This window comes from Medicago truncatula, chromosome 5, assembly GCF_003473485.1.
Source record: "Medicago truncatula cultivar Jemalong A17 chromosome 5, MtrunA17r5.0-ANR, whole genome shotgun sequence".
Classification (NCBI taxonomy): Eukaryota; Viridiplantae; Streptophyta; class Magnoliopsida; order Fabales; family Fabaceae; genus Medicago; species Medicago truncatula.
In genome coordinates this window covers 6,956,651-6,981,797 of record NC_053046.1, presented here as the reverse complement: position 1 = coordinate 6,981,797, position 25,147 = coordinate 6,956,651, and the positions used below count along the sequence as shown (strand labels likewise).

The window sequence follows — 25,147 nt, the reverse complement described above, 5'->3', positions numbered from 1 at the left end:
ATCCAAGGCCTATTATATACTGTTAAATAGTGGGGGCAACTGGAGTGAAGTCTTCTCTTTTCCTTTTTAATTTAAAAATAATAAATAAATTCAAGGCCTATTATATACTGTTAAAAAAAGGTTGGCCTTTAAGATGGGTCAACTATATGCTGCATGCCCATGGATGACAAACGCCTAACTATATTAAATACAGAGCTCTTATATGAAATTTGTCTGGTTAAACGTTATTCTATAATAATAAATGTTCAAATAGTCGGATAATTCAGTTAATCTTTGATACGGTGAGATTAAATTACAAAGTTCGATCTAATAATAACCTACTTCACTATCATTCCAAAAAAAAAAAATATGCATCAAGAAGAACACATGAGATGTTCTTTTTTGTTTAGAGATTCTCACAAAATCACATTCTAACAAAAGATACTTTACTTATATGTCGGATTCAAGACCAAAATTTCCATTTATATATTGGTAGGTGTAGTGTTGAAGAAAATTTAAATCGCTATTTATTTGGTCTGCAATTACGATTTGGTTAGGTGTTTCTCGCGCTCTTTCAAATAACACATCTGTTAATTTCGACCAATTATGTGGTATACATGTCCTCAATGTGAAGTCAAAAGATTGCTTTCTTGTCATTTGGTTAGCTAGCATTTGGATGATTTGAAAACTTAATAAATAGTAACCTTTTGGGCAAGGTGTCAACTAGGCTACCCATGAAAGAATGATGGGTAATTTACCCCAACCAATACATATTAGTCACATAAGCACATATTCATGAACTATCTTGACCCCACAAATAAATTGTTCATTTTCATTGGTTGGTGGGTAAATTACCCACCATTCTTCAAAGGTAATTTAGAAAAAACATTTGGGCAATAATAATCAATATTGAGTTTATCATTAAGCAAATCAAAATCTAATGTGGTGGTGTGGCTCAAAGTGAAGGTGAAGGAATTAGAATATGACTTCGTTCATTGGTGGGACAAATCCACTTCATTGCCTTTGCTACTTGGATCTTCTTCATAAGATTTTGTGAACCTTATTGTAATCCTTTCGTTTTTTTTTTTTTTTTTTTTTTTTTTCATGTTGAACCAAATGCATGCGCAAAGGAACGAAACAATAAAAGGTTCAACATAAAAACAACAACTCAGTTTAAAAGTAAAATATATGAAAGCAACACAAATAAAAAACACACCATATATTTAATGACGAAGTTTTGTTAATTATTAAGTCTTCGACTTTATAGGGACCATTGTACCTTTGTATTACCACCAAATAGACAATGGTTTAGTGAGTACTGGTTGTATATAAATTCAATAGTCCAACAACTTGTCCAATTATCACTCAATGAACCACATCCTTAAATTATTTTGTAAATTTGAATATCAAATTACTTTATCCATACAATTGTGTTTTTTGTTTTGCATATTAACTAATATACTGTGGTTGACTCATTAAGGCTATACATTATTTATAACTTAAAATGGAATAATAAAACCAATGTTGTAAAACCAACACTCCTCTTGATTATAATTCAGCTGTACTGTCCAATTGAGCTTTAATGTGTCCTATATTTTGGGTGGTCAAAGGTAGGGCACGTTAACCTTGCTGGCAAAATGTGTTGAATAGGAAGGAAGTTTCATGGCTATTGACGTGCTCAACTTTATGTTAATATCGATTCGATGAGTTTCAAAAATCTTGTGATAATAATTGTCACACGACTTGAAAATCTAATCTAATAGTTTGACATATCAAAGATGTTTTTAGACTATACACACACATAACATGTTATCATGTTCATGTGTTATTGCCGGTTGGTGGATTTTATGTTTTGCTTCATGTTAATTACATTCGTGTGCTTTCTAGTCCTATATATTATTATTAATTTAGCCAACTAGTAAACCAACGCAATATTATTATGTACTCAAGAATATGAATGCTGGAAGCTTAAATAAAGGCACATGCTGATTGAAATAATCATTGGTTTGTTGAGTACATTATACAAAAATGGCATACACAACAATGCATGGAGTGTAAAAGTTTGAAACTTGGAAACAGGGCAGGGCTTTTAGCTTCTTAATAAGAAACTATATTCAAGTTAAGTTAACTATATGAAACTATATAATATTATTGTACAGTCCAATGAATGTGGCCAAGTTAATTAAGTAATGCTTAACTTTTGGGGAGGACTTTAATTTGTTTTTCTTAAAAAGACATTCTTGAAGAGAAGAACTTTAAACTCCTACCTAAGCACTTAAACAAAGAAAAATACTCATTGAATAGTTACTATAAATTACACTTTTAGGATATCTTTTATGATGTTGATTAAAATTTCGATAATGACAGCAAATGAATCAAAATAATAATAACCCAGAGGAGTACAAATTTGGTTTATTTACATGAAGAAGTTAAGGTTTTCTATTGGGAAATACTTGATGTTGCTATTAAGTAATTTCATGAAAATAAACGAATGACTCTAATTGACTGCTTTTATATGCACACCTGCATGATTTCCATCAAACATGGAAGATAACGCCTATGTTTGGAACCACGTTTCTCAGCCGAGTCACCACATGTCCAAGTCAAACCTATCGAAGCTATTCATCCCGTGTCTGTGAGCAACCAGTTTTTGATTCTTAAAATGCAAAACACATCAGCCTTTTTATGATTTGTGGAAACAAACATTCATACTCTTTAGCATTGCTCTTTTCGATTCAGTAGGAGTTCACATTTATGTCATTCAAATCAACTTTGTTTACCCAAGAGCAGCTGGATAAGATGGTTCGGGTCTCTTCCAGTTGGGCGTGCAGAATTTCTGGTTTACAAAAAAAAATCAACTTGGTTTTCATGTGTAACAATAGAAGACTTGGATAAACTTTGGAGTAGAAACGATAATTCCAGTTATGAATCTATGCCTTTCCATCAATAAAACTTTATGCTGAATTAAATATAAGAGCAGTATATTTCCTCTACATCCAAATGTTTACATGGATACCCCGCAGACTTTAGATGATCCATTAATTGACCCAGCATAGAGTATATACTTGTTGAAGCTCCATGTCTTTTATCATCCACCATAAATTGATAACAACAGCCATCAATTTCAATGAAGCTAATTGCCCTGCACTTTTTTATCCCATTTTGATCCAGTATTTTCCAAATATTTTTCATGTCATCCCATCTTTGAGATTCTGAATACATGTTTGAGAGAAGCACATAAAGACCAGAATTGTATCGTCCCAACTCCAACAACTGCTTCATGATTTGCTTACCAATTGCAAGATTCCCGTAGGTTCGACATGCACCAAGTAAAGCACTCCAAACAACAACATCTGGTTTAACAGGCATCTTCTTAATCAATGATATCGCTTCTCCTAACAATCCACGGCGACCTAAAAGATCGACCATGCACGCATAATGTTCAACATCGGGAGAAATCCCGAAAGTCAAATTCATAATTTCAAAGTAATGTTGTCCCGTGTCCACAAGACCACTGTGACTGCAAGCAGAAAGCAACCCTGTAAACGTAATCTCATCAGGACAAACTCCACTTGCCTGCATCTTCTCAAACATCTCAATAGCTTCTTTTCCATAACCATGCAGAGCAAGTGCCCCGATAATAACATTCCATGACACTGCATTCTTCTCAGGCATCCCGAAGAAGACGTCCATGGCAGTCTGAAGAGCACCGCATTTCGCATACATGTCTATTATAGCGTTGCAAAGCGTCGCACTCAGTGTAATGTTGTTATCAAAAATGTAACTGTGGGCTTGTTTTCCCAATGCTAGATCACCCATGTGACTGCAGGATGAAAGAATGGCAACAAGAGTAGTATCATTAGCCATCACGCCTGAATCACACATCCTATAAAAAAGATCAACGGCTTCCGCATAAAGTCCTTCTTGAACATGACACCAAATTATTGAATTCCAAGAAACCACGTTCTTCCCCGGCATCTGGTTAAAAAATTCCAAAGCACAATCAATAAGTCCATGATTAGCATAAGCGTTAATCATACACGTCCAAGAAACTACATCCTTATCAAGCATTTGATCAAAAACACTTTTAGCACATTTCAAATTCCCACACTTGGCATACATATCCATGAGTGCATTTGTAACAATTGAATCAATTTCAATACCGGTAACGACCATATGAAGATGCACAAATCTTCCCAAATCGAAATTACCATGTTTTGTCGAAACAGAAAGCAAGCCAACCAACGTAAACACATCAGGCTCCAATCCAACTTCTTGCATTTCTCGAAACATCAAAACAGCTTCTTCAGACCTGCCCATTTTAGAATACCCATTAATCATTGAATTCCATGAGACCAAGGTCCTTTCAGAAATATCATCAAACACTCTCCTTGCACTTGTTATCAAACCACAAGCAACATAAATATTCAAAATTGCATTCTGAACACAAGCATGTGACCCCATTCCAAGCTTAAAAGACTGAGCATGAACACAAACACCAAGCCAATAACACGATTTCGCAGCACAAGCTTTGAGAACAAAAGGGATGGTAAACTGGTTTGGTAAAATACCATCACACACCATTCGACGGTAAAGTAACAAAGACTTAATTGGGTCACTGGAATTAGAATAACCCTTTATTAAATGGTTAAACATGAATTTATTTGGTTGAGGAATTTGATCAAACAGTTTGTGTGCGTAACGAAGATCTCGAAGTTGGACACTGGAGGAGACTAATTTGCCTAATGTGAGAACTTGGGTGGCAAGTCCATGGAGGATGATTTGTGCATGAACATGTTTGAGTTGTTTTAGGGAGATGCATTGGTCTATGAGATAGTGAAGGGTTTGATGAGTTGGGGACTTTAACTCTTGCAAAATGGTTTTACTGATTTGTGTTTCTGTGTGTATGCAAAACGAAACAGCTTTTGCTGGTTTCAGTTTGAAAATGGAGGACATTAAAAAATACCTCAGTTTTTGTGCTGGTTTCAAGTTTATATTGTTAAAAAACAACTAAATATTGGTGATACTGGAACATGACGATGATGAAAAGTGCAGGCAAAATTAGTTTACCTTACGAAGAACTTTAGTCCTGTGTGAATATGTAATGTCAATGGTATTTGAATATAAACACTTACATATATTTAGAATAGCAATGCTGAATAGTACGAGACGAAAGAGAAAGAGAAATGATATTTGTAACCAGTTTTTGACAACTCGTCTCTCATACTCATATGTGATTTTATTCTTTTTCTCCTTCTTTCTCTCTTCATTATTTTTGTCCAATCACAATAGAAGAAAGGTGGTTGTCACCAAAGTTGTCTAATATTAGTTGTACAAATATCAATCTCTATATAGAATTATCAAATTACACCGACGTAAAATTTGAGGGGAATGAAATGATACACGGTTAATAAAATTTTACTTGATACATTGTTAAATAACATTACACAAGATATGGGGTGAAAAATATTGGTTGTGTGGAGATGCCAGTTGGGGTATCCAAAGTCAGTAGAACAAAGAGTAAGAGGTATTAAAGGATTAGGAGTTGTGAATTAAGGACATAATTATACAATGGATGAAAGAGTTGTTGAGATAGTCGTTGAGAGGCGGTTACAATCGGCGCGCATAAGCGTTGATATCATCAATCATTGTTCTGCATTTATGATCAAAAAGCGTTACGGACCTGACCTACATGGATCCTAAGCTTCCTGATCATTGAAGGTATTGGGTTCGAAGATATGGTTTAATGTGTAGTCTTGATGTGTTTGGACTTCTCCTGCAACTGAGCCCTTTTTTGGTCAGGTCAGAGCGCTTTGGGCGTTGTATGAGTTGAATTTAGGGTTTTAGTCCAGTCTAAAATAATACACATACATATAAATTTATAGAAATGAGCTGTATAATATAAACTTTCAATTCCTTAAAAAAAATGTATATAAACTTTCGATCTAACAGTTTGATCTATATAATATATATTGAGAAAAATGTCATTGAGTGATCTAATATTCTTATAATATTATATTCATATAATTTGATCTCTCTTTAGGTGGGACAATAGTCTAAGTGACATTTCAATTTTTTATTACAAATAAAGGGCAAAGACTTTGTGTGTGATGAAGCTAATTTATACAAGTTTTGCATATTGGCATTGATTCAATAGTTTAAGTAACATGTAGGATAAGTGTCAACTGGTTTTACTTGATATATTCAATGAAAAATCACTGTTTTATTTCGCCAGTTCTTACTATATATCTTAAAATTAAATTTAAAATCTTGAGTTCTAATTAGATATCACTATTCGTGTATATCCTTTAACCTCATAATTTAACTATTTAAAACATTTTTAAATTATAATATAAAACAAGTATTTAGGGTCGTTCTTTGGGGAGTGCAAAGAGCTCAATCGAGTTGGGCCTCCCAAAGTGATTGGCCTCAAGAAAAAAATTATTGTTCAATATCCCCACCCCCAATCAAAAAAAGAAAAATAAACATGTTTCATGTTTCAATTTTTAAGTAAAAAATCATGTTTCATGTTTCTATTTATAAGTTAAAAAGCACGTCCTTAGTAAAAGTAATTGCTAATTTTAATTTCAGTGGCTAATAATCATTATACGAGAGTATAATTTTCAATTTAGGAACAGCCCTGCAAGTATTATTTAATTATAGCACTTGATTGATGTTATAATGATTTTTTGTGTTACTAGTAGTGGGGGACTTTTTTTTCCTAAATTGGGGCAAGGGAAATTATTTGTTAAATGATCATTTTACAAAGATTCCACGTAGAATTTAAACTTCGTACTTTAAAGTTACAAATTCAAACTCGTATCACTGTGTTGACACATCGTAGACTAATGAGCTACATACTTGTATTGGAGTGTTTTCTTTATCAAACCTCTTGCATTGAAAGATAAGTTATTATATTGTATTTTTGGTGAAGAGCTATTACATTGTTTATTGTCATCAAAATTCTATTCACAATAACACAAAATATATGCCAAAGAGGAAATGACTTTGTCATTTGCACCCTTTTCATTCATGTACATGTATGATGTATCAATAATCAGTAAGATAGTATGTTTACAGAGAAGGTAAAATCCAAAAATTAAAAAGACAAGAAGCTAATGAAAGAAACCAAGACAAGAATGCCATAGCAGCAGACAACTGATATCTACCACATAACTTTGCTGGGCAATGTGATTTACCAGCTTCATGCAGAAGATCTATAACACTTGCTGCGGAACATGCTGCAGCTAATGAGAGATATGACATAACCTGGAATACAGAAATTATATCATTAATTAGTAACTATATGAAACGATGAGGCCTGACTTAATATAAGTAGTGAGTACTAAGTACCATGTCTCCCAAAACAATTATCAATATGAGCCGTTTTTGAATCGGTAAACATTGTATGAAGACGGAGTAAGCATCTACCATGAACAATGTTATGCTCCATGGAATTGCCAAACCCATCACTGTTACCAAAAACCTGTGGAATAGCAAGTGTAAAGAAGAAAAATTAAGTTATAAATTCAAAAGCCTAAGCCATTTTTTCCGTCCTTCTGCAGATTTTAAACTATGAATATGCGATATGGACATTAAATTCTGACTTTTGCTCTCATATTCTAATGACATCCAAATATCATGTCAGAGTAAGATTATAGCTATGCAGAAAAAATTCAAAACTTGAATTCCCTCCCTTTGCCATCATACCAACAATTACACTTTGAAAATGAAGTGGAAAATCTAGATTAAATACATTGACACCGTGGTATTGTTGAAGCCTCAAAGTGTAGTATATTGTGATTTTGTCAAACTTATCGTGAATCCAAACACCTTGAAACTCCAACTTTGTATTAGTCATAGTTATTGAAAGGTTAAATATAGCCGAAAGAAAAAATAATATGTTCTGTCCTTTCCTTAATCCTACTATTGTTCCAAAATGTCCACCGAATTCTAGAGCTTTTAGGCAAGTGATTCGGATGGTGATTGAATTAACAATGTTATTAAATCCTGACAATAAACACTTAATATGAGAGTTTATATATAAATTGTTTCTACCATAGAAGAGAAAATGTGGGGTTAACTCTACAAAAGCTCTGTATAGATGATTTCTATAAAAAGTTTTTTTATAGTTTAACACTTGAATACCTGTAGAAAGTGCTGCTGTCATAGATAAAACATTCAAGAACACTATCAACGAGAAAAATATTGATTCTCATTTTCTGATTGAATGAAAAACAAACTGAGCTGAATATGAGAGATACTCTAAGTGCAATACTAGTACTTAAAAGTGAGTTTGCAAAATCATTATGATGTAATTTTGTTGAAACTGCCAGAATTTTGTTGAAACCTTAAAGTGTAGCTTTTGCCAAAATTACAGTGCTACAACGTGATTCTGCCAAACTCATTACAAGCAAAGTATATGTTTGGACGAACAGTGAAGTATATGTCTGGATGAGTGGTTAGATTGGCAAATTCATCCTAGCACTGTGTTGAGGCTAAAAAGTATTCCCTCCAGTATTATATATATATATATATATATATATATATATAAGAAAAAATCAAATGTATTTGGTCCAAATTTGAATTAAATACATTTGACTTTTTGCTTAAATATAAGACTCGAGGGAGTATAGCTATCACGGCAATTCATCTTAATTCTTAACTTTAACAATCTCACATTCAGAGACAATCCAAACATGCACTAAGTTGGCTTATATAAAGATAGAACAACCCAAATTATTGAACAAATGAAATTAAGCCGGCAAAAACCTACTAACAAAAAGTTAACTAAAACTAATAACAGAGGGTTGGTTAGACCAACAAGTGTGAACGGTTAAAGAAGATGAAAGTCATGGGTAAAAACCCAAATAAAGAGTAAATATTAATGTTATTAAAATATTAAAACTAATAGTAATAGCAGAATCTAACAATTGAATATTATGAGGCCCATATCCCTAGTCAAGAAGAGAAAGACATATGAAGAATGAATGAAATCTATAACATCTGGACCACCTCCTCTAACAAATTAAAGTCAACAAATTTATCAATCAAATATGAATCAAGAAATGGATTCTGTGTGAATTGAAAAGATACAAGATAAGAAAGTTATTGAATTAAACAAGAAAGTGAAAGGAACATACGAGAAAGAAGTGTAGGAGTAGAAACCAACATCCAAACACATGAAACAAAGAGAAGCAGAAGAGAAAACAATTTGTCCCAAACGAAGAGTTAAGCTAGCGCTTGTTCCAAACGCTCCTGGAAGTTCCTCCATCATAGCCTAGCATAATAATATATTCCTTTTTTATCTTTATATTATGCAAATTGTTCAAATCAATTATCAATCAAACATGCCCAGCTTTTTTTTTTTTTTTTTTTCCTTTCTAGCAACGTCGATCAAAATCAATGAATGAATGAAAAGTGGAAATAATTTGGGGTCAGAAAAGAAGGAAATGGAATAATAATAATAAATGAAATGAAATGAAATGAATGCGCAGTATATAAAGAAGAGAAATGATATTTGTACAATCAATTTGTGAAAACTTTTTTTTTGACAACTTTCTCTCTCATACTCACATTATACTCTTATTCTATCTCTTCCTTTTTCTTTCTCCATTGTTTTTGACTAATGAAGAGAAAAAAAAAAAAATAAATAAAGTGAAAGGTGGGAATAGGAAACTTTAAATAGGAAGGTACTATACTATAATGAGAGAGACAAATACTAAAATAGTAGGACAATGAATTTGTTTTAATTTTATTCTTGCTTTAAGTGGGAGATGAAATCCTGTAGATATTGTTATTGTGCAAGGAATCTGTTCCGTCGGTGCGATGGCTACACTATTCGGGTTGAAGGGCCTTTAATCATTCAACCCATTCTTCTCTCCAATCACATCATATATCATGCACTAGAAGGATATTGGTGTTGATTTGAGATCAAGATGAGTCTTTTTTTCAATACTTACCGAGTCAAAGTCATCTGAGTTTGATACTTTAAAAAGTGGTGAAATTCATTCGAGTTTCCCTCGATAAAAGGATGAGTATTGCAGAGAAAATGTTTATGATATTTCTTTTGATATCAACCCGTTTAAATTACACAATCAATTTCATTTGGATAATTTATGATCGATCAACACGTACATATAGAGTTGTCAAAACAGGATAGCCCATATTAGTCGGTCTAAATAAAACGTAAGGATTGTGCTTAAATATTGTAGACCGGATTTTTAACTTCAAATTGTTAAGAAACTTAAAAGAGAAAGTTTATCTTAAGGATTGTGTGTATTCAACATCTTAAAACGTTAAAAATCGACTTTTTCTACATTAAATTTATAATTTATTTCTATTTTTTACTTCTCAACTAGTGCCTTAAGAGCATTTATTAACATAACCCATAAAATAATAAGCCAAATGTTTTAAGACACAAGACCATGTGACATTTTAAGCATTATGATCAAGTCATTATAATATACAAACATGATACTAATTGCTCTCAATGCTCTTAACCAATTGGTGTCAAAAGATTTTGCTAACAAAATCTAAACCATCAGAAATGTTCTATGACTCAAGCTGAGCATACCAAACACCTTGAATCTTAACATCCTTAGGAGCTTTAGCACCTAAATCAGTATCAGAAGGCTGAATACTTTCAAACACACCAATAACCTCACCAGTTTCAGGCTTACTCTGAGTTACACTCAATGTAATTTTCCCTTTAGATGATGCAGCACTCTTGTTATTTTCCTTACCAAGTTCTTCCTCATCGCCTCTTCCACCAGCAGGCAATGCAACTGCATTGTCATAACCAGTTGAGGCACCTCTTCCCTTTGGGTCCAAGAACGACGAACCTCGGTAAGATGGTACTAAAAACTCTCCACTAAAGCTGTCCGGCTTCCCTGACGCTACCAACTGTTTGATCGTGAAGAGGAATGGCACGCGCTCGCCTCCGGGGAGCTGAACAGTCACAGCAGCATAATCAATGCCATCTTTCTCCTCGAATTTGACTGTACCGTCAGGAGATACTTCGAATGGTCCTTCTATCTCGTCCAGCGTGTATGTCAAGCGCGTCATTAGCTTAGTATTTTGGAAATCGAGCGGGGAGTTTTTAGTTATGCCTTCGGATTTTACTGTGAATGAAGTTGGTTCAAGGCAGAATTTTTTTGCATTGTATTTTCCTGACTTGAAGGAGAATGAGTCGGATCCACCTTCAATTGTTGGACATTGGTTAGCTGTTCCTGTTCCTTTCACTTCTAAGTATGTTTTGCTCTGGATTTCGTCAAAGGTTAGTCGCTTTGGAGCACCTTCTGCACTTGCTCCCTGAATATTATTAATTCCACAATAATCATTAGTCAATCAACATACATAAAATAACTAAATAGGTACATAAATAAGTAAATAAGTGATGTTTAAGTTAAGATCATATCAAATGAAAAAATATACAAGACTAAATAATTGTGAAAATAACTCTAGAGCCTAGGTTCAAAGACCCTCGTGATTAAGTTTAGCAAAAGAGACTAGTGAGTAGTGACTACTGACTAGTCCCTTGCAAACTCAAAATGAGTCGAGCCAGAGTTTGAATTTTCGTTAAGAAAGAAAGTGATTGACATTTACTCGAATAAAATTGTTTCTAGTAAAAATCTAGAGTCTAACCCGAGACAATCTGAAACTTAAAACTAACTCAAATTTGTGGAGATTATAAAATTAAAGGACTATTTAGGAAGCTAAGGCTTGAGAAACGAGGATTTTCTCAAGCCTTATACTTGGGCTAGCCCTAGGGATACGGAAACACACAAATAAAAAATAATTCACAATTTCAGATAAACCGCATGTTAGGATTTGAATTTCATGCATTGACTGTGCTTGATCATTCGATCTCAAATCAATGATATATATTATTTAATTAAACATGATTTGGTGAAAATATAATATGAGCAGATGGGATTTCAAATCGATGACCAAGATCAATTAATGTATGTAAATGTGTGTATTTTCTTATAGTCTATCCGGATCACACAGGTTGTTATACGTTGTTTTACAATAGCTACTAGGTTTGTTTTATGAATGGGCATAATTTAGTTCATCCCAAAAATAAAAGCAACTTTTAGCCTCTGAAAAAAATAAACCGAGAAACTTAATCAAAGTGCGATCAAAAAAAGGAATGATCAATAGAAGAGAGACAAAGTGAAACATACAGAAACAACAAGAGCAGAGGTTGCAAGAGCAAATCCTGCAATTTTAGCAGAATCAGCAAACCTATGAGCTATGTCCTGAAGAGAACAAGTGAGCTTAGCTCCATTGTGTTCCAAGCCAAAAGCCTTAGAAATGGATTGTGTTGACTTGAGATGTAAAGTGGTGCTACGATTATTGATACCAATCTTAGTTGGTTGCATGAGTGTAGCTGCAGCTTGTAGTGATACTGCCATTGCTGCTATTTTTTTTTCACCAGAGTGTTTTTCTTATTGTTATTTTAATTTTAATTTTAATTTGAGAGTTAAGTACTTTGTAGCTTTGTGTGTAGGATGAGAATAGACACCGACTAAACAGAGTACTCTGTTTTGATGGCTGTGGTGTGAGTAAGATTTTTGATAGGATAAGGCCATCTCTTATCGGATGAATGAATCAAGCTACTGTTAATGGATTTTTGTTTGTTGCCACGTTGGAAGCTTCTCAAATGAATATTTGGTATCATATATCAAAGATTTATGACCAATTGATAAATTTAGATAAAGATTTTGAGTGGATTGACTTATTTGTAATATTTGTGAAAATTTATGGATACAGTTTATAAAATGTTTTTAAGTTATTTTCAATTTTTTTTTATCAGCTCTTCGAAATAGCTTATAAAAACAATTTGATTTTATTTTATCTTTTATTATACATAAACATTTATATCATAGACACTTGTAATACAACGCTTTCTTTAAACTCTTTGATCATAAATTTAAATGTTTTTTGAAAACAAGTGTGTATGTAGTGTTTGAAGCCAAATAAGCTAGAAGACTTTTCAAGCTAGAGTTACCATGTGGAAAGATTACCATTGGTTGGTGGCATTAAGACTAAACAAAAACTAGATTGTTTAGCACGGGCCAATGATAAACACAATATATAAACACATGAGTAATAATTACATTAATTAATGGACATTCGCGGAAGCTTCTTTATAGAAATATGTTATCACTATAAATATTATACAATACTTAGGTTGAAATAAAAATGTAACAGGTTTAGTCTAAATTTGATTACAAATACGTATATAGACGTGTTTAATTTGGATAGACATTTAAAATGCGACATTTTCTCATTGGAATTGTCTTGTTAATATAGTGAATATGATTATTATACTAAAGAAAAGATAACTCTATAATAGGAAACCAACGACCGAAGTACATTTTATTAATATTTATTAAACTCGAAGTACATATTACTGATAGTTGTTTTGATTGTTGTTGTTGATTAGAGGGTAGATTCAGATGTTGAGAGCTGATATACATAGCACACAGCGTGAGGGTTATTTTGCTAAACTTGAAGTGAATGATTCCTGGTTGAAAGTGATTAGATTGACAAAAAAGATCCCAATTCCCAATTAAGCCCTATAAGAGTAGTATATTTATCATCGTTCTGAAGAATGACTTCAAAGTCTTTGTAGTACCCATTATCATTGTTACATGATAAAATCTCAGAGAAATTCTGCTGTAGAAAGTCGCAAAATTTAGATGGCAAAACCTGAAAATATGAACATTTAAGAGTTTTAGTTCATTATCATATAATAATGTTTTTGACAATAGAATGTTAAGAATAAATGACGATCATTTAGTTTAAAATTTATGAATTTAACCATGAGAGCCCTCTTCTCTTGAAGTCGTAATCGAAAAGACAGCTATCAAAGCCATGAGATCCCTTTGAAGTCGTAATCGAAAAGAGAACTATCAAAGTAGAAAGTTTCATATGGATCAAAGCTACAACTATGAAATTTTGGAATTATTATCAGAGAATCAAGTTCTCTGACTGGGAGGAGGAGGGGGAGTAAGAGGAGGTTTGATGAGTGGGATTTTTAGGTGAAGATTTGTATACCGACAAATTCTTAATAATGATACTCCATTTTTCGTTGAGATAAATTTATGTTTCCTGTGTAGTCTAAAGAAAGCAGCTCTAATCTCAATTATAAGACAAATTGGTTGACCACCATTACATTACATAAAGTCTTTATAAGTTAAAGAAAAAAGAAAATCTTTAAACTACAATATTCGAGTAGTAGATAACTAAAAGCATACCTTACACCTCAAAGTACAATAACAACATAAATCAGCCACCAAAACCTTAATGTCTTGATGCATAAGTGACACCCAACTTAATTGTTATGCCTTGAGATAATCCAAGCGTCTTGCAAAGATTTCTCCAATCTCCAGAAATTCTGCACGACATATCCATCTCTTAACCAAAATCTAAATGACAATTCCAACTATGTCCCAAATAATAGAATGCAATTTGACAAAAGCCACGCCAGGAAAAAGTTTGTGTTGAAAGAAAATAAACATAAATGAGTAAATATACAAAGACTAACTATTAAAAACTTCTAGTTTAACAAATATGAAAAAATATACAAAGACTTCCTTGTTTAGCAAAGTAGCTGAAACATCTTCATTGTTGATTGCCATGGTAGTTGATTGTGTATGTAGATTGTTTAAGTTGGATGGATGAAAGTGAGTTTTGGAAGTGAAGTTCAACTGCTTTTATAGTAAAACTTAGGTAGCATACACAATCGTCTCATTATGTTGTTTTGTAAACTAATTTTTATCACTCAACAAGCATTAAAAATGGAAAGAAATGCAGTTTATGAATTTGATATACAACAGTAAAGGATGCAAGTTAGATATTAAGTCATTTAAGAAGCAATATATCAAATGTCATTTAGCAGATTTGTTTTGCTTAACAACGTCGTATCAGTCGCACTTCTTACAAATTGAATAAACTCTATTAAGTCAGTCCTCAATTTAGTAAATGTCGTAAAGTAAAGATATGAAATGAAGTTTTGTTTTATATAACTTTCAATTCCAATAGTCATGTAGAAGCATCGACCGAGGTTCTATTATGTGTAATGTCCTTCTGAAACCTCTTTGTGCTTTACTATTAATAAAGATAGGGTTCTAAATATATTGAATTCAAAGAATATGCTAGCTACTGCTCATAAATTTGTAGACTTTGATTTCAATTAGTTTTCAGCATAAAATTTCAATCTTTAAAATGATAATATCTACACGAACAAAATAAAAAAAAATAAAAAAAAGTAGATTAGAGTATAGTAGAGTAAGTACCTGAAGAGTTGCATCACCACTAATTGTAACTACAGAGTCCACATCATTGACAGGCTTTGTCAAATTGGTTCGAATCTCAACTTTCCATTCAATCAACAAAAGTTTATGGAATCACATTACACCTATGCCTATTTTTCAAGAGTAAGACCGACAATTTTCAAGCAGAATTCAAACTTCAAATGACACTAAAAACCTATAACTATTCCTACCAAAGTACCATCCTTATAAAACATAAGCCAAAAATCACAATAACACTTATACTGATGTAATCTAGAAACCACAAACCAAACCTGCTTGAAAGAGAGCTAAAGGTGTTAATCAAATATTGCAATATAATGTTACTTGAAAATGACCATATCATAGTAAGATAGATTCAAAAAAATAGTTGAAAAGAGGTACAAATAAGCATACACCTAGTCAAATTCAAAAAATCTATCTACATGTTTGTTAGCTACAATTCATGTCACAATCACTTCCTATGTCTTGTATAATTCCTTCTATGAAAAACGAAGTACAGTGATAGAAAGTAAGCCACGATGTGATTCCAAAAGTAAGCACATTTGCAGCAATAAGTAACACAAATCATATGTTTCTGCAAGATAATCAGCAACACATGATGAAAAATTCTAATAGATTCATATGTTCCTTTCAAAAACAGAATCAAATGTTAAATAATTAACATGTAATACACAATGTCAAGCAAGATACAACAACAAATATCATCAACACATGATGTACTATAGACAAAGAAGTGAAAAACAACAAATCATATAAGGTTTTAAATAAAGGTAAGCTCGATACAATTATAATGTTTCAAAGAGCAAAACACAAACTCTATCGGTCTCGGACCAACACGGGCGTCAAAATTCACTTCTGTAACACCATTAAAATGTAAGTTGAATTGGCAACAGAATCACACCAGAAGCGGAAAAATGGCCTAACAAAATCTGCAGCAGCAAGTCAACAAAACAGGGCATAGCAGGATCCCAAATGAAAAAGTGCAGATGTATTACCAGAAAAATTCCTCATTTCCTAAATGAAGACGACATAGTGGTAGAGGAAAGGAGATGAAAATTGGATTGAAAATTGAAATGATAGATTGATGTGCGGCAGAAGGTTTTGTTACTTAACTTATTGGTAGAGATCATAAATGAAGAGGAAAATTAGAGGGATAGAGATTAAAGATATTTTGTGTCTCAACTCTCCATTCAACATATTTATGCTCCAATAGGTCTAGTTTAATGTGCCTGTGGTGGCAGTACTTGAGTACTCTGCACCGTCCACCTTCAATGAAATGGTGAATTTCAACCCTCAACTGTCTGAACATTTATATATAAGAGAGTGATGCACATGGAGTACCATCATGACAAACTAACTTGAATAACGTGCAACACGAGAATTTTGAACTCCATTCTCCTACATGGCGATCAATGTATGGAACTTGACATGGTTTAGAGATAGGGGTAACAAATTGGAAGAGTTGCAAAGGATGGAATTAGGGCAAACCTGCAAGTTTGCTACTCCATTAATAATAATAATAATAATAATAATAATAATATATATATATATATATATATATATAGAGAGAGAGAGAGAGAGAGGGCATATCAAGTGAGAGGAGTAACTTAAATGAGAGATGAGAGGAGCTAATATTATCTGTTGGATCAAAATAAACGGTCATGATCAAATTCCACTAAACAAGGATTGGCACACCTAATCTCTTTTGATTGTCTTCTTTGGATCTCCCAGAAATATGGTGAAGATGTTTTGAAAAGATTCTACACGTTACACTGCAATCCACCAGAAATACCAATAGAGATGGGAATCAAACTCGGCAAAGATGTTGATGAGAATCTAGTTGACTCTACATTGTATAAGAAAATTATAGGCTCACTGAGATACTTAAGCAATACAAACCTAATTTGACATTCCTTGTGGGATAAGTAAGCAAATTCATGAAGAAAAAAGTACATTTGGGTAATTATTCACGTTTAGTGAAGCTTCAATCTCATAGTGCTCAAAGAAACAAGGAATAGTTGCATTATCCTCGTGTGTTAAGTTGAGTATGTAGCAACCTCATTTGCAGCATGTCAAGGACTTAAATTAAAATGTTGCTTGAAGATTTGAAGTTAAATGAAACTGAAAGAATGAGACTATTAGTGGATAATAAGTCAGCTATTGATTTAGCAAAACACCTTGTAAGCCACACAAGGAGCAAGCACATGGAGAGGAAATTTCATTTCATGCACGACCAAATAAACAAAGAGAAGCTGGAAATTGAGAATTGAGAGACTGAGGAGTAGCGTATGAAACCAATGAAAAAATTCATAATTAAAGAGCTGAATGTGACAAGAATGAAGTCTTTGGCTAACACTCCCACTAATCTTATATTTTCTAATAATTTTATGTCATATTTCAAAAACATGTCTTCCAAATTAAATAGGCAAAAACTAATTATTAATAAAATAATAATAAAAACTCAAAAGCAAAATGGTATGGATACGGTTCCAACCAATGCTACTACCACCTTGTTAAATAGCGGTATCTATACTGACACAAGATGACACACGTAAGCAATGTCACCACCGATGTTTGTGCTCTTAAAAGGTAAGTATGAAACATTTAGAGTATGTTAAGATTGATGAAGGTTTTGAGGTAATGTAACGTTTTAAGGGAATTAAAAAAAAATAAATAAATTATATTGTTAGATGGTGATTTGTAGAGCTGTCAAAATGGGCCGGGCCGTAAGGGCCGGCCCGAAAGCCCGAATAAAATGTAGGGCTTGGGCCGAATAATTGGAGCCCGAAATTGAAGAGGGCTTTTTAGCCCGGCCCGTAAAAGCCCTTGGCCCGTTAGGGCTAGCCCGTCCGGGCTCCGGGCTGCCCGGAAGCCCGCAAAAAATACAACTGTTTTTTTTTTTTTTTGTGGTCTGTGTGTGTGAGAGACTGATACGGGCCCGGGCTGACCCGTTAGCCCGGCATATTTATGTATGTTCCGTACTTAAAAGAATGGAAAAGGGAAGAAAAAAATACGGGTCAGGGCCGGCCCGTTAGCCCGGGAGCCCTATAGGGCCGGGCTCGGGCTCATTTTTTGCAGCCCATATTCAAACCGGGCTTTTTAGCCCGGCCCTTAAAAGCCCTTGGCCCGGCCGGGCCGCCCGTTTTGACAGCTCTAGTGATTTGAAGAATTTTTAAAATGATGAAGTTTATAAAGAATTTAATTTAAGTTAAATTTAGAGAATTTCAAATGACACCAAAAAGCTAAGAAATTCAAATTCCTTCATTAATATAATTTTTTTGAAATTTTGCATTTTGGTCCTCACATTTTCCACAATTTTCAAATTGACCCCCATAAATTTTCAAAAATTGCAAATTGACGCCTTTTTTTCAAAAATTATAATTTGACTCCGTAACTTTTTAAAATTTGGTAATTGACCACTATTTTCAATTTCCAAATTTGGTATAAAAAAAAATTATAGAAGTTACCCAGAAATGATGGCAATGAAATTTTTTATTTATTCGTTCAAACAAAAATATTTACAAATGATGGAAATTTAATTGAATTATATAGAATTCTAAATTCTTAAAAATTTCTCAATCCCCTTATCCAAACATACTCTTAAGGTATTGAACAACTTTGTGTCTTGTACGATGTTTCATGGACAAAATATTAAAAGTGTGTTCATTTTCTTTCTCTAAAAAACAACTATCTTCCTTCTCTCTAAACTCATATTCGTCGTCCCCTCTTAATCCAAACTCGTTCTTTCCGTTGTAGCCCCAACTTGTGGTGGTGTAACGAGATCCACCTCGGCATCACCTTCAAACCTCATTGGGGTCGCTCGACAACATTTCTCTATTGGTGTTTCAAGTATAAAACAAGGTTTGGGTTTCCTCACGGTGGTGCCGCCTCTCAACGGCGGCAACTGGGTGTTTTCGGTTTAGGGTTATGTTTTCATCTTTTCCGCACTAGCAAATATGAGTTGATGTGTTGGTGAAATCTAGAGATTTGGTGAAGCGGCAGGTGAATAGGCATTTGTTGTGGCTTCGAAATTGTACTTGGGTGTGAGGTAGAGTCATTCGATTGCGGCTAGAAATTATTAGTAGTCTTGATTCTTATTTTTTATGGTTTTTAGGAGATGGGGTTGCTTGTTCTAAACCACTCATAGTGTATGCTAATCATCACTAGTTATATACGATGCCTTTATTGTTTGTGGTTTTGGGTGGGATGGCTGTGTAGTGTGTGTGTGTCACCTTGTGCACACCCTTGGTTGCATTGTGTAACCTTTATCAGTCAAGAAGATGGTTGTTGGGTTGTTTCGACATGATATTGGTGGTTGCTGGCATTGGTAGCACAAGGTGGTGGTTGTCGGTTTTTGGTTGGGAATCTTTTTGTAGTGGTGATTTTTTTGTTGTGAAGATGATGTTGATAGTTTTTTTTTCTTCATATAGGTCTTTCTCCACCTCTGCTAGCTCATTCCAATTTTGGAGGGGATTTAGTAACGGGTCATAGGTGTTTTGATTTTATTTTTGTGGTCATTTGACTTTGTTTTATGTGTTGACATTGAATTTGGTGGTTCCTTTATTGGTCAATTCCTTTATTTGTTTTTAAAAAATGTCCCTACAATTTTATTTTTTTGTAAGGACTAAAATCAAAACAAGAAATATTTGTAGTGATTAAAACCATATTTTAGCCTTAATCAAACAACATATTATTGTCTTTTAATTGGCTCTTTTTTCTAAAGAATTTTCGTTCTAGGTTACTTTTCTCCCTCTATTACACATACCAATAAAATCAAGTAAATTTGTTATTTTTGATGAAATTTTATATTACTTTCTATAATATCAGTATTATTGCCAAGCCAATAATCAATATTGCACTGAAACTTGAAAGCATTAAATAATTTGAAACAAAAATTATTTTTCAAAAACGACAAGTATTCAGAAATAGACGAAATAGAAAACACTAATCCATATTAACGATGTTTTTTTTTTTGGAACAATATATTGTTTGTGAATTTTGAATCTTGTATGAGCCTCACGATTGTCATTTGCAATCAAATTAAGGATGAAAAATTCTCATGCAACTGTTAATTGAAATTGAATTCGCTCAGGTTATTAATAATCTTGTATTGCGCTTAGAAATAGACCATCCAATCTTAATCAAATGAATACAAATGACCACATTGTGTTTGAAGAGTTGTAGACATCAGGAAAAAGTGATCCCACTTTCTCACTTGATTACCTAGATGATTAAAACCAACATTATTTATATTCATCTCTTGGACGTATGGAAACAGGACTTGAGTGGATGGATGGTTGCTACAGGAAAAAGGAATTACACTTCCACCGATAAAAAATATAAAAATGAAAAGGGAAAGGGTAATATTTGTCAAGCTTAATTAGCAACTTATCCATGGATGAATGAAAACCTTTATTTTTCAATTGTATCCATTTGTTTAGCTCTTGCCTCCTATCCGAATTTGATTTTAACTTTTACACATGATTAATTATCAACATGACATGACCGGAGTCAAACACAAGTTTTGTCATTTTGAATCAACCACGAGCTTTATTGCCATTTCCCAAATATTAATGTACACGAAAAGCCCATTGGAGATGGGTTTGGGTTTGCAGCACGTGATTGTTAGAAAAAAGCACACTACATAGTAAATACAATTGAATTAAAAAAAAAAAAAATTCTCTCATACTCACATATTGTGTTTTTATTCTCTCTCTTCGTTTTTCCCTCTCTATAGTTTTCATCAAATAAGAAAAGAAAAAAAAAAAGTGGTTTAACAAAAGTTGGACAATAATACAAAAAATAAAAAAGTGCATGTGAATTTTGAATATCAAGCATATAATACTAACTCTTTACTCCACTGCTTATATCACATTGTCCATGATCAAATGCATTTTGTTCTTTATTTCCACAATATTTATGTGGTAATGCTTAAAATTCCCGTCATCCCCTCACAACTCACAAGAGCGGCGCCATTTCTTGTTTTAAAACCAAATGATGTGATCCTTATATGACTCGTAATGGTAAGAATCCATTGCGAGAAAGAAATTGGTACTTCATTTAACTTTAAAACAGAAAAGGGAGCGACTGACCTAGATTAAACACTTACACTTAAGCTTAATATAAAAATAATTACTCACAGATAAAAATCAAGATAATTTTTTTTTAATTACGAATATTTGGTATTCAAATAATAATGTCCCCTAATAAAATACATCGGCTATTCAATAAACTATAATTATGAAGAAAAAAAATTATAATACGAAACTTTTTTTTTTGAGAGAGAGTGAAAAGAAGAAGAAAAAAAAGTGCTTGAAATGAATGAAATAAAATTAACTAGACCTTGAAGAAAGAAAGACGGTGGCTCAAAAGTGCTTGAAAGACAATCATTGAAAACTCAATAAAATGATAATATCATTATCATCATAGCCACCAACACATAAATATAGGAAAAATATAAAATCAAAACTTATATAGAACAATAAATATTTAGGCAATGACATTCAGAATGAGTAGGAGGATATTTTAATCCTGTAAAGAATCATATGGAAAGGTTCACAAATTATCATCACTATGTCATGCCTTTTAACAACCAAAAAATATTGAAATTCTATTAAAAATTTCACAAGTAAAATCAATGAAGGATTTCAAGAAAAAAGTAGAAACCTCTCAGACAAATGCCTCGATATGTCGTCATGATTATGAATGGATCGGACTCGTCATCAATTATTCATCATCACTGAGAAAAACCACGATTTAAACCATTTTCCTTCATAAAAATAAAAATTTCGAGAAAATTAACAAAACAGAAACATAGACATGTTACATATTAAACAAATCGAAAGTAAAGAAGCTAAAAAACTAAGGTTTCAGAAAGAAAAGAAAAAAACATAAACGGTGGCTATGTTATGCTACTTGGTGTTGGTGATCCAAAGATATGATTCGGTTTTATAGAGCATGTGTTCCGTTACGGCTTTAGGGTTTCTGCAATATTTGGTGATTTGAATGGGCCTTAACCCGCTAAAATTGGGTTTTTATTTTCCAATTGGTGTAAGAAGAAAATCTTTCAGGCAGTTGTTACTCCTATCTCAGTATTTCATTTTCACACCCCCGGCACCTTTTTATATGGTTAGTGTAAGTTTGGTTCTCCACTTCTAGATAAGCCACGGAGGTGTAGAATTGATTCTGACATATTTAGTTACTTTCGAGTAGAATCAGTTCGTCTCTATAATTGATTCTACTTGAAGTTAGGATTTGTAGCTTTTGATTCTATAATTGATTTGTACACATAAATTTATAATTCAATTCACTTTTACATGAATTTATCCAAATACAAGTCATTTTACTTTCGACTCACTTTTAGTTGAAATTCATTTACAAAATCAATTTACACAAAAGCAATTTTCTCTGCATAACCAATTAAAAATCTTTATAAGGAGGAAATGAAATCCCATTGTTGTTCATTAACCTTTCATCTTCAATTTAGTTGATTATTTTATTGATATCATATCATTAAGGATTTACTACGTACGAAATGATACTTTAATCAAAAAAAAATTATGGGTACAAACAATTAATTAAAAAAAAATATCAAAAATTGATATTCAAGTTCAACGTGTACTGTGTTTTATGTACAGTACGTGAACTCTTGATTTTGAATAAATCATGCTATATGCTTTTTGGTGTACAAATCATGCTATATGGAAAAATAAAAATTCAATTGGAAAAAACAGAAATCATTCAATTAGAATTTTAAAATTCAACACCTGAAGCAATTAGATAATTGAAACAATGATTATCAAAGAGAATTGGAATAAAAAAAATATATAATTAGAATTCAACACTTGAAGCAACTAGAGAATTGAAACAATATTATCAAATAGAATTGGAATAAGAAAGAAAAAAAATAAACCTAAAACAATTCACCTGGAGAGAATGACTGATTTTGGAACCTTTTGGTTTTTCTTTTTAAGTTTCTTTTTTCATATGTCTTTCTAATTGCTCAAAAGAAGTTTTTGTTTGTGCGTTAGTTGGGTCCTTTCCATTATTTTCCTCTTTATTGGGTCTTTCCACGTTTCTTTTTCCTTTCTGTTTTATTCCTAATGGGCCGAGAAAATGATTCAGATTTAGGCCGGCTGGTACGAGTTACTATATGCACCCCACTTTTTCCTTAGCTTTGCTATATACACCCCCTTAAAAAAATTTAGGGCCCCTATGCGCATGGGCCCTAGGCCGTCGCACTCGTGGCCTATGCCTAGGACCGGCCCTGTTGAACATAGAGGATCCGATGGAGTATGCTGCGATCAATGTTTTTTTTTTTAAAGAATAAATAAATTGTAATTTTCAATTTTTATGAATTTATCACTTTTGTAATTTTCGTAATTAAAGAATATTGATACAAATGAAGGATTAAAATGAAGTATTTTTGGACTTTTAGATTTTACGAGGAGATAAATAATAATTGTAAATGTAATAAAATTTTCACTTATTTTTGCTATTTTTTTATTTGTCCGAACAAAATTAAGGTGCTACATCAAGTAGGTAGACATTATTTGCCTCTATGAAATGTATATAAAACATAATGTTTGATTTCTTGACATTGTGTGTCAAAATAAAATTAATTAAAGTATGTTAATTGTTATGTGATGGATCTAGGTAAAATATGGGTTATCTAAGTTTCTTGTCCTTTAAAAGTGGCATGTTTTAGTGTGAAATCTATTGTTCATATTTGTGTTTGTACTTTCTAGATGCCTATTATGTAATACTTCCTTAAAATTTATGGTTGATTATGTTTGGTTATGTGGTTACAACAATTGATTTTGAATAAATTGATTTTGTAAAACTAATTAGGGTTAAAAGTGGATTGAAAGTAAAATAATTTATATTTATATTCGTATACATTTATATAAAAGTGAGTTGGATTATAAATTTATGTATGAAAATCAATTAGAAAATCAATTCTACTCAAAAACAACCAAAGTTGTCAGAATTAATTCTACTACTCCAAAATCAATTTTGATCCTTATAAAAGTGGAACCAAAATCACACTAGATCATTGTAAGATACAAAGTTAATGATAAACTATTAAAAAACACAGCCAATTAATACATCTATTTTTTTACTTTTTTTAATACTTCTTCCGGTCATATTTATAAGCAACTTTCCATTTTTAGGCTTCCTAATGATTGGGGCTGTTTTCATACTCAAGACAAATTATCAAAAGCCTGGCAACAAGATAGTTACCACAATAGCACTAAAGTTCAGATGAAAGGTTTCAAATTCTTTCAAATTTCAATTGGATCAACAGATTACACTAATTACTTGAGAGTGACTTGGTTAAGAAATTTCTCTTATCAGGTGTACTGATTTTGACTTGGTACTTCACTCCCTATCAGACAATTTACGAAAGTATGGGTTAAAGAAGGGAACAGATAACAATGAAGCATTGGAACACAAATCAAGGAACAGAGGAATTTATTTTTTATTAATAGACTCAAAGATTTGCTCACAAAAAAATACAAAAAATAGACTCAAAGATAGAAAAGAATGCAGGTTAATGTTGGTCACTGTAACATGATCACCAATCCTACATTACATTATTATTTATATCTTTTCTGGAGTAGACACTTTGTTATAACATTACAGTGAAGTGTACGTTTTGATTAAAGGTGAGATTGAGTGAATATAAGTTGAGCCACAATGATTTTGCTAAAAACTACATTTTGTAATCTCACAAAACTACGGTGGCATTATGATTTTGTCAATCTCATCGTCAATCCAAACATACACATAATGGAACTCGACAATATCAATGCTTTCCCTCTGCATGTTCATCAAAAGCA

General features: G+C 32.6%; 3 protein-coding genes, 1 long non-coding RNA gene and 1 other non-coding gene across 6 annotated transcripts; all 5 read right to left on the bottom strand.

The window, feature by feature from the left end:
- Window positions 1–2,350: 2,350 nt before the first annotated feature.
- On the bottom strand, window positions 2,351–5,164 carry LOC11407065 (pentatricopeptide repeat-containing protein At2g29760, chloroplastic). The gene has a single exon (XM_003611814.3). It carries the CDS (start codon window positions 4,933–4,935, stop codon window positions 2,944–2,946), a length of 1,992 nt encoding a protein of 663 aa, XP_003611862.1. The 5' UTR covers window positions 4,936–5,164; the 3' UTR covers window positions 2,351–2,943.
- Window positions 5,165–6,871: 1,707 nt separating this feature from the next.
- LOC11407382 (CASP-like protein ARALYDRAFT_485429) lies at window positions 6,872–9,439 on the bottom strand. Its single transcript, XM_003611813.3, has 3 exons — window positions 9,123–9,439; window positions 7,333–7,465; window positions 6,872–7,248 (listed from the first exon to the last, which is right to left on the bottom strand). Exons 1-3 carry the CDS (start codon window positions 9,254–9,256, stop codon window positions 7,054–7,056), a joined length of 462 nt encoding a protein of 153 aa, XP_003611861.2. The 5' UTR covers window positions 9,257–9,439; the 3' UTR covers window positions 6,872–7,053.
- Window positions 9,440–10,387: 948 nt separating this feature from the next.
- Window positions 10,388–12,562, bottom strand: LOC11405827 (oxygen-evolving enhancer protein 1, chloroplastic). The gene is made up of 2 exons (XM_003611812.4): window positions 12,168–12,562; window positions 10,388–11,292 (listed from the first exon to the last, which is right to left on the bottom strand). Exons 1-2 carry the CDS (start codon window positions 12,396–12,398, stop codon window positions 10,534–10,536), a joined length of 990 nt encoding a protein of 329 aa, XP_003611860.1. The 5' UTR covers window positions 12,399–12,562; the 3' UTR covers window positions 10,388–10,533.
- Window positions 12,563–13,336: 774 nt separating this feature from the next.
- LOC11405826 (uncharacterized) lies at window positions 13,337–16,608 on the bottom strand. Of its 2 annotated transcripts, XR_003012249.2 has the most exons (3): window positions 15,288–16,607; window positions 14,247–14,386; window positions 13,337–13,698 (listed from the first exon to the last, which is right to left on the bottom strand). It is a non-coding gene; the product is annotated as an uncharacterized lncRNA (long non-coding RNA). The 2 variants fall into 2 exon arrangements; XR_005646228.1 differs by having other exon boundaries at window positions 14,247–16,608.
- A 5,361-nt stretch (window positions 16,609–21,969) lies between these two features.
- Window positions 21,970–22,050, bottom strand: LOC112422313 (small nucleolar RNA SNOR75). The gene has a single exon (XR_003012680.1). It is a non-coding gene; the product is annotated as a small nucleolar RNA SNOR75 (small nucleolar RNA).
- Between the last annotated feature and the right edge of the window lie 3,097 nt (window positions 22,051–25,147).